General features: G+C 39.5%; 1 protein-coding gene across 1 annotated transcript; it reads left to right on the top strand.

Annotated features, from left to right (window-relative positions):
* Positions 1 to 7,852: 7,852 nt before the first annotated feature.
* LOC121979797 lies at positions 7,853 to 8,545 on the top strand. Its single transcript, XM_042531792.1, has one exon. The coding sequence runs from the start codon at positions 7,853 to 7,855 to the stop codon at positions 8,543 to 8,545; it is 693 nt and encodes a 230-aa protein (XP_042387726.1).
* The last annotated feature ends 1,239 nt before the right edge of the window (positions 8,546 to 9,784 follow it).

Genomic DNA, 9,784 nt, shown 5'->3' with positions numbered 1-9,784 from the left:
GTATTTTCTAATATTTGGTTATTTGAGCATGTACGATGTTTCAAATTTTTTATTTCTTTATTTAATTTTTATTTTCTAATTTTAGTTTATCGAGATCTTCTAATCGACAAGAAACAGCTAAAGTTGATTTTAATTTTTTATTTTCTTTTTCCAAAATGCAGTAATTTTTTGATAATAATTTAACAAGCTAAATAACTTATCAGGAGGAATAAACCGTACCTAACTTACCTTGTCGATCCCGCAATCTAAAGCTCCCCCTGAAGTGCTACTTTCTTCCGATGTCGCTCCCCCTTCATCGATGCTCTCGATGCTTATTTCGGACGAGCTTGCTTCCTCTTCGTCTTCTTGGTGACTTGCCACTAGCACAAGTCAGGCGAGGGCTTCTATCTCTGATTCGGACGACGTTTCGTCCCACGTTGCTTTGAAATTTCTATGCTTGTCGGTTTGAGTTGGCTTCTTGTTCTTTTCCTTATCTTTGCTCCTCAATTTTGGGCAGTTATCTTTTACATGCCTTTCTTCATTGCAGTTATAGTATCGGACCTTCCTTTTGTTCCCATAGTGCTTTCTCGTATGCGATTTAAATTTATTAGTTTTAATAAATTTATTAAATTTTCTTACTAATAGCGCTGCTTCATTTCATCGATTGATGCTTCTAAGTTCGGATTGTCCGTTCTTGCCTTCAGGGCAATGTTATGACTAGGCTCCCTTTTCATCTATGCACATCTAGATTTGTGAGATTCAAAAGTGGAAAAAAGATTTTCTAATCAACTAACTTCTAGGTCTTTAGATATATAAAATGAGTCGACTATAGAGGTCCACTCAAGTGTCCTAGGGAATGCATTTAAAGTATACCTTAATGAATCTCGGTTTGTTACCTTTTCTTCGAGATTTGTGAGTCCAGTGATAAGTTCTTTGATCCTCGAGTGCAGATGTGCGACTATTTCACTTTTTTCCATCTGGAGGTTCGTTAGTTGGTTCCGGAGTCGATCCCGACTCGCAAGCTTTGCTTTGGAAGTTCCTTCGTGTAGTTCTATGAACTTCTCCTAGAGTTCCTATAACGCCCGCCCTTCCCCTACAGATAGCAAGGGCGGCGCTACGCGAACATACATACATGCATATGCAATCATTGCAGCGGAAGAAGAAAAAATTTTAAACTTAATCATACAACAAACCATGTGAACATGCCAGCATTCATGCATATAAAATTTATTTACTATCTATTACTTGAAACATGATACATGCTTGTTTACCTAGAGCATAAAGCGTACTAAATAAGAAGGAAACTAAACATGTATATTGTTCTCTAGAGTTCATGATAACTAACAATTCTCTAATTAAACAAGTACTTAACATTTCAAGGTTTCATGGAAACAAGAGCAAGTATAAGTTCACCTTAAGTATAAACCATCCAAACAAGCTCAAGTTAATATCATCAAAAGTAGCAAGAAAAGAAATAGTTCACATGCAAAAGCTTAAAACATATATAAGTCTTGAAGCAAAAAACACAGATCTCTTCTACCATGCCACTGCCACACACATCTTTGCCCTCCCTGCTGCTCCCTTTAGTTTAGTCATTCTTTACCCTTTTTTGTAGTACAAGGAAATTTAAAACTATAAGCACATAGTTTTAGTAAGATCCTTTCCTACTCACAAAAAAAACCATAAATCATGAATTAAACATGGAGTAGCAATATATTCATTTAACCAACATCTAGATTTAACATTTCATGCTAGCATAAAGTAGTGTCATACTCATTTGGGCAAATCATAAACATAGCATATGAGAGCATAAACATAAAGTAGTAGCATGTTCATCTAGGTATCATAGACATATCTCAAGAGAGCATCCTCCTAAAGCATAATGATCATATAGCATGAAATAAGTATATGCAAGATGTTCTTTTGAAAACATGTATCAAAATCATATAGCATGAAATAAGTGTATGCAAGATGTTCTTTTGAAAACGTATATCATATAGGTACTTAAACATAAATCTCAACATGAGGGCCCGGTATTGTACCACATACATGAATTACGCGCATCCCTAAATAAATCTGAGGTAGCTAATCCCAAACCTACTAGGGAACTAGGCCCGTCCTTCGACCTAGGGGCAACTTAGGAGCTCATCCCATGGACTATTCTTAGGGTCCGGTACAAGCCATACAAAAGTAAAATAGCATATCATGTTTCTTGTCATATCATGAAGAGTGCTCTTAATCCCAACTTATAGGGAAGCATCTTTTAGGCATTTCATCATACATAAGCCTTTCATAAGCATAACATGGTGACATAAAGTTCACATATCACATAGCATATCATGAAGAGTCATTATCATGCATAGTTGGGGTTTTGATCTTTCTACCAACCCTAACTCATATCTTGGTCGAAACTTGCATGAAACATGATCTTAAATCTTAAACAACTTTAAACAAGGAAAGCATCCTACTAGCATCACATAATACATAGTATATCATGGGAGAAAACATAAACAATTCTAGTTGGAGTTAAACTTTCCTAATCCATTCCATTTCCTTCTTGGCCTAAACTTACAAAAGGTATAGTCCTAGGTTTTAAGCAACACCAAGCATGGAAACTTTAAACCAATATCACACAATACATAGCATAACATGGGAGACTTTTTGCAACATAGGTGAGTTTCTAACCCAAATTTCTAGTCTTGGCCGAACATATAAAACATGATTCTAGGTTTCACTTAAACAACTTTAAGCATGAAACTCTAAACTAATATCATAGAATGCATGGCATAGCAAATAAGACTTTTAGCAAGCATAGATGAGTTTTATATCTTGGCCGAACCTCTAAAGCATGGTTCTAGGTTTCATTTAACAATATTTAAGCATGAAGCTCTAAACAAATATCATAGAATGCATGACATAGCAAATAAGACTTCTAGCAAGCATAGATGAGTTTCTAACCCTAACTTCATATCTTGGCTGAACCTCTAAAGCATGGTTCTAGGTTTCATTTAACAATATTTAAGCATAAAGCTCTAAGCTAATATCATAGAATACATGGCATAGCAAATAAGACTTCTAGCAAGCATAGATGAGTTTCTAACCCTAACTTCAAGCCTTGGCTGAAACTCTAAAGCATGGTTCTAGGTTTCATTTAACAATATTTAAGCATGAAGCTCTAAACTAATATCATAGAATGCATGGCATAGCAAATAAGATTTCTAGCAAGCATAGATGAGTTTCTAACCCTAACTTCAAGCCTTGGCCGAAACTCTAAAGCATGGTTCTTGGTTTCATTTAACAATATTTAAGCATGAAGCTCTATCACATAATAGCTCACACATCATGACGAAACATAAGCAAGCATGGTTAACATTTTTAACTCTCCTCAACCCTTGTTTCATGTCTTGGCCGAACTTACAAAACCTAATCCTAGGTTTTAAGCATGGAGCTCTATCACATAATGGTTTACACATCTTGAGAAAACATAATCAAGCATGGTTAACATTTTTAACTCTCCTCAACCCTTGTTTCATGTCTTGGCCGAACTTACAAAACCTAATCCTAGGTTTTAAGCAACATAAAAACATGGAAAAACACTCGAAAACTACTTGTACTACAGGTGAGGGAGATACTTACATTGTCTTGCTTGGTTTACTAAGAAAATACCCTAGGTGAAGAAGAAGAAGAAGAAAGCTTTTACTTCTAGAACTCCCTTTTTGCTTATCTTGCTTGTAAGGGGAAGTAGGTTTTAAGAACTTCCCTTTGTGAAGTTTTCCTAGGAAGAAAACCTTTAGCTTGAATTCGAAAATGGGAGAGGGGAAGCTTGGAGTTTCGGTGAAGGAAGAAGAAGGAGGAAGAAGGAAAAGAATAGCTTTTCTTTCCCTTACTTCTATTTATTCCAAATGAAAGGGAGAAGGAAAACACCTTTTCATTCTTTCCTTCATTTATTCTAAATGAAGGGAGAAGGGAAAATGAACTCTTCATGCTAAGTGAAGGGGAGAAAGGAAAGATAAACTTTTCTTCTAAGTGAAGGGAGAAAGGTATCCCTTCACCATCCCTACCCTTAACTACAATTCGATCTCAAATTCAATTTCTCTATCGGGAGTTGACCCTGGTAGTTCATCAAGGAATACCTCTGGGTAGCTGCATACAACTCTGACATCTTCCAGCTTCTGGTCCTCTGCTTGGCTGGTATCGACCACATGTGCTAGAAACCCAGTGCATCCACTGTCTAATATCTTTTGTGCCCTTAAGGCTGATAAGAATTTCTTAGTTCCTTTCCTTGGTTCTCCAATAAATTCAAACATCGGTTCTGCCTCTGGCCGGAATACCACTTTTCTTTTACGACACTCGATCGAAGCACCATACTTGCTCAAGAAATCCATGCCCAATATAATGTCATAATCCTGCATGTCGAGCACTATCAGATCACAATAGAGTTCTCTGTCTGCGATTCTGACAAGAGCGGCTCGCAGCATATGGGAAGATGACATCACTTCTCTCGGAGGTAGGGTCGTTGAGAACTTGCAATCTAAAACTTGTGGTGGCACGTCTATCTTCTTGGTGAAAGGCGTGGAGACGAATGAGTGTGTTGCCCCAGTATCAAATAATACAGTAGCATGCTGACTGAAAATAAATATCTGACCTGTGACAACCGTAGAAGCATTCATCACGTGTTCCTTGGTGAGAGAGAAAATCCTGGCATTTGTCATAATTGGCGAGGCTTCCAATCTCCCTTAGCTTATCGGAGTACCTTCTATCGCAGCTTGCATCTGGTGTAGCTGTGAGGGAGCACCCCGGTTCTGAATATACTGTTGAGGAGGTGTCTGAACCTGGGTAGGGCAGTCCCTGGCTCGATGTCCTTCCAGTCCAGAGTTGAAGCACCTATTTGTGCCCTTACGACATACCCCTGGATGCTTCTTTCCACATGTGGTACACTGGGGGTACATGGGTTGTTTGTTCGCTGGACCACCCTTAGAGTTGTTCCATTACTTTCTCTTACTGTTGTGGTTTCCTTTCCAGTTGGTTTTGGTACTTTGGGGTTTCTGTCCTCCCGACTGGGCTTGACTCTTGCCCTCGTTCAGCGCCTTCAGATAGTGCTCTGTGATCAGGGCACTGCTGATCAGCTCTTCGGCGGTCTGCGGTCTATTAACTCCGTCGGCCACATTCAGAGCTATCTCGGGTCTGAGCATCTTCAGCATGAGTCTGACTCTTTCTCTTTCTGTACTGACCAACTCTGGGCATAGGCGTGCTAGTTGGTTGAATCTTTTAACAGCTTCATTAACTGATAGGTCACCTTGCCGGAACTCGGTGAACTCGTCGTAGTGCTTATTTGTCACACACATATGGAAGAATTCTTCGAAAAATTCAGCTTCAAAGTCCGTCCATCTCATTTGGTTCACTTGCCTCTTTGCTTTAACCCTGTCCCACCACATTTTGGCATCTCCCGAAAGGCGGAATGATGCACACTTGACCTTTTCATGTTCAGGCCAGTCCAGTAACTCTACTATACTTTCTTCAGTCTTGAACCAGGCTTGAGCGTCCCATGGTTCACAATTGCCAGAGAAATTTTCCGGCTTCAGCCTCTGCCACTGAATTAGATACGCCTCTTGTCGAACTACTGGGGTTGGGCCTATCAGTGGTACTGGTGCAGCTGTAGGAACGACTGGCATCTGATTTTGGTTCACTGGTGGGGTGGTAAGGTTCCCTTGCTGATTCATCAGAGCATTAATCACTTGCTGTTGTTTTGTAACCTGACGTTGGAGTTCAGTAACTACATGCATCATATCAGGTGGGGGTATTATCTCATCGACTTGGTTATTGCATCTCCTAGCCATGCTTATCTTCATATATGGCAACAAAGCTAGCATAAGTTATCATCATTCCTAACAAGGCTAGCATAAGATTATTATCGTTCCTACTTACATTCATGCATACTTAGACTAAAAGCATTCCTTATCATACATAAAAGAAATAAAGTAGGCATAGAAGTTCTTACTTGGAGCGGCAGGATGGAGGCTTGATGTGTGTGTGTGTAGTGGAAAGGTAGACTTGCTTTAATACCAAACTGTAATGCCCGCCCTTCCCCTACTGATAGCAAGGGCGGCACTACGCGAACATACATACATGCATATGCAATCATTGCAGCGGAAGAAGAAAAAATTTTAAACTTAATCATACAACAAACCATGTGAACATGCCAGCATTCATGCATATAAAATTTATTTACTATCTATTACTTGAAACATGATACATGCTTATTTACCCAGAGCATAAAGCGTACTAAATAAGAAGGAAACTAAACATGTATATTGTTCTCTAGAGTTCATGATAACTAACAATTCTCTAATTAAACAAGTACTTAACATTTCAAGGTTTCATGGAAACAAGAGCAAGTATAAGTTCACCTTAAGTATAAATCATCCAAACAAGCTCAAGTTAATATCATCAAAAGTAGCAAGAAAAGAAATAGTTCACATGCAAAAACTTAAAACATATATAAGTCTTGAAGCACAAAACACAGATCTCTTCTACCATGCCACTGCCACACATATCTTTGCCCTCCCTACTGCTCCCTTTAGTTTAGCCATTCTTTACCCTTTTCTGCAGTACAAGAAATTTTAAAACTATAAGCACATAGTCTTAGTAAGATCCTTTCCTACTCACAAAAAAAACCATAAATCATGAATTAAACATGGAGTAGTGATATATTCAGTTAACCAATATCTAGATTTAACATTTCATGCTAGCGTAAAGTAGTGTCATACTCATTTGGGCAAATCATAAACATAGCATGAGAGCATAAACATAAAGTAGTAGCATGTTCATCTAGGTATCATAGACATATCTCAAGAGAGCATCCTCATAAAGCATAATGATCATATAGCATGAAATAAGTATATGCAAGATGTTCTTTTGAAAACATGTATCAAAATCATATAGCATGAAATAAGTGTATGCAAGATGTTCTTTTGAAAATGTATATCATATAGGTACTTAAACATAAATCTCAACATGAGGGTCCGGTATTGTACCACATACATGAATTGCGCGCATCCCTAAATAAATCTGAGGTAGCTAATCCCGAACCTACTAGGGAACTAGGCCCGTGCTTCGACCTAGGGGCAACTTAGGAGCTCATCCCATGGACCATTCTTAGGGTCCGGTACAAGCCATACAAAAGTAAAATAGCATATCATGTTTCTTGTCATATCATGAAGAGTGCTCTTAATCCCAACTTATAGGGAAGCATCTCTTAGGCATTTCATCAATCATAAGTCTTTCATAAGCATAACATGGTGACATAAAGTTCACATATCACATAGCATATCATGAAGAATCATTATCATGCATAGTTGGGGTTTTGATCTTTCTACCAACCCTAACTCATATCTTGGCCGAAACTTGCATGAAACATGATCTTAAATCTTCACTACAAGAAAAACTCTCATAGATATCGGTGGAACAACAACGGTTTTAAGCAAAAACCGATGTCTTTGAGTATTTTACACCGGATTTTCCAAAAATCGGTGTCTATGAGCGCAGATTTTCACTCATAGACAACGATTTTTTAGCTGATGTCTATGAGCGCCTTTTTTTTGTTAATAGACATCGGTTTTAACAGCGGTTTTTAAAATCCGGTGTTAATGAACAAAAAATAATAATTTAATTTTTCCGCCAGCCCAAATTTATAACACTTCACAAAGTTATCTCCGAACCTAAACCAATATCGTAAGCAGGTTTTATTAATGTGAAGCGGGTAGGCAGTGGCAGTCTAGCGTAACCGCGACTCGAACCGTCTGCCACACAACGCCTCTCCTCCTACCTTCCTCTCCCCCCAAACCTAAACCCATTCCCATCGATCTCTATCGCGATGGCATCCATGAAATCCTTTCGCCACCTGCTTCTGCTCCTCGCCGTCGCCCTCCTCTCCCTCTTCCGCCGAGTCGTCGCCGTCGCCGCCCGACGCCTGCTCTCCTTCGTCTCCCTGCACGAGTTGTTGCTCCACCTCTCCTTCCTCCGCTGCGGTCTCCGACCCGTCACACTCGACCTCGGCCACACGTCGCTGCACATCTGGGGCCCCAACCCCCGCCGCGCTAGCCGGAAGCCTGCCCTCCTCCTCATTCACGGCTTCGGCGGCAACTCGAAGTGGCAATGGGAGGGCCAGATCGGGGCCCTATCCCGCTCCTTCGATCTCTATATCCCGGACCTCCTCTTCTTCGGAAGATCCCGTTCCTCCTGCGCCGACCGTTCCGTGGGCTACCAGGCGCGGTGCGTCGCGGAGGCGATGCGCCTCCTCGGGGTCGCCCGGTACTCCGTGATGGGGATCAGCTACGGCGGGTTCATGGCGTTCCACCTGGCGGAGATGGAGGCGGAGTCGGTGGAGCGCATGGCGATTCTCACCGCTGGAATCTGCATGTCGCCGGAGCAGTTGAGGGTGATGTATGCAAAAGAGAAGAGAGACGTGTGCGAGCTGCTGCTGCCACAGAAGGCGGACGATCTGAGGGCCCTCGTCAGCCGGTCCATGTACCGCCCCCCCCCCCCCCCAAGTGCTTCACAAAGTTAAAGCACTTCACATTTTCTAAGGCTCTCTTTTCTATAGGGTTATTTAATCTAGTTGTTCTTCCATAATTCATCAAACTAACAAGTTATATGATACACAGGATTCAGTAACTGTTGTAGGATATCCACTTGGTGGAGATACAATCTCTATGACAAAGGGTGTGGTATCACGAATTGAGGTTTGATTTCATAAAATTGTGATTATAAGCTTTTAGTATTTTTTTGGTGAATTTTATATTCTTGCTGAGATTGTTTTATAGATGATAAATTGCTGACTTAAGTGTTATCAATTTTAAGTTGGTTGAAAATTTTAGAACATGGTGTCCAAATGAGTTTTTTTAATATTAATCACTTTTTTTTTGCTTCTATTTCAGGTTAGTATGCTCATGGATCCTCTGATCTGCTTGGTATTCAGATTGATGCTGCAATAAACCCTGGTTGGTAACTCAACCCAGTTTCCTTGCTAGAAAGATAGCATTTTATTTTTTAGATAGTTGGATGTTATTGCACCACTTTCTCTGGCAAGGTACAGATATATTCTTGTAAAAGCATATTAATGTTGTCAAAGAAATGTACTTGTTTTGCAGGAAACAGTGGTGGTATTGCCTTCAATGATCGTGGTGAGTGTATTGGTGTGGCATTCCAGGTATTCCTTCTGCTAAATCTGCCTTTTATTTTTCCTACTTTATCTATTCCAAACTTTTCAAAAATCTTTTATAGATTAACTTTGTCCCAGAATAATGTTTAATGGAAATGCATCTATGTACTGCTTTTGCACCTAAATTAGCATTCTACCTTCTTTCATATCTCACTAGATATTTCATTTAGGTTTTCAGATCCGAAGACACTGAAAATATTGGATATGTTATTCCAACCACTGTGGTTTCTCATTTTCTTGATGATTATGAAAGAAATGGAAAATATACTGGTAAGCTGACATCTGAAAGATTCTATTTTGATAGATCTAGTTCAGAATGATTGTTAGATATAATTATCTAATGTTTTCCACTAGTTTGATTGGAGTTCCTAGCTAATTGATATAGAGAATGCAATACCTCTGATACCTATGGCTATTCTGATTAAGCTGTAAGTATGCTAGTTAGACTACCTGGGTCCACTTCGCGTGATTATGACTTGTGTCTTCATAAAGATTTAAATTTATACCTTTGTCAGTTTGGTTGTTGAATTAATTCTTTGTATGTTATTTAAGGTAATATAGGTTTTTTTTTTTTTGCTTCTCACA

The sequence above is a fragment of the Zingiber officinale genome, chromosome 5A, assembly GCF_018446385.1.
Source record: "Zingiber officinale cultivar Zhangliang chromosome 5A, Zo_v1.1, whole genome shotgun sequence".
Taxonomy (NCBI): domain Eukaryota; kingdom Viridiplantae; phylum Streptophyta; class Magnoliopsida; order Zingiberales; family Zingiberaceae; genus Zingiber; species Zingiber officinale.
This window is presented reverse-complemented; position numbering and strand designations above follow the sequence as displayed.

Bases quoted from the DNA above. Each gene is read 5' to 3' on its own strand.
- LOC121979797 (XM_042531792.1), top strand. From the start codon at position 7,853: ATGGCATCCATGAAATCCTTTCGCCACCTGCTTCTGCTCCTCGCCGTC.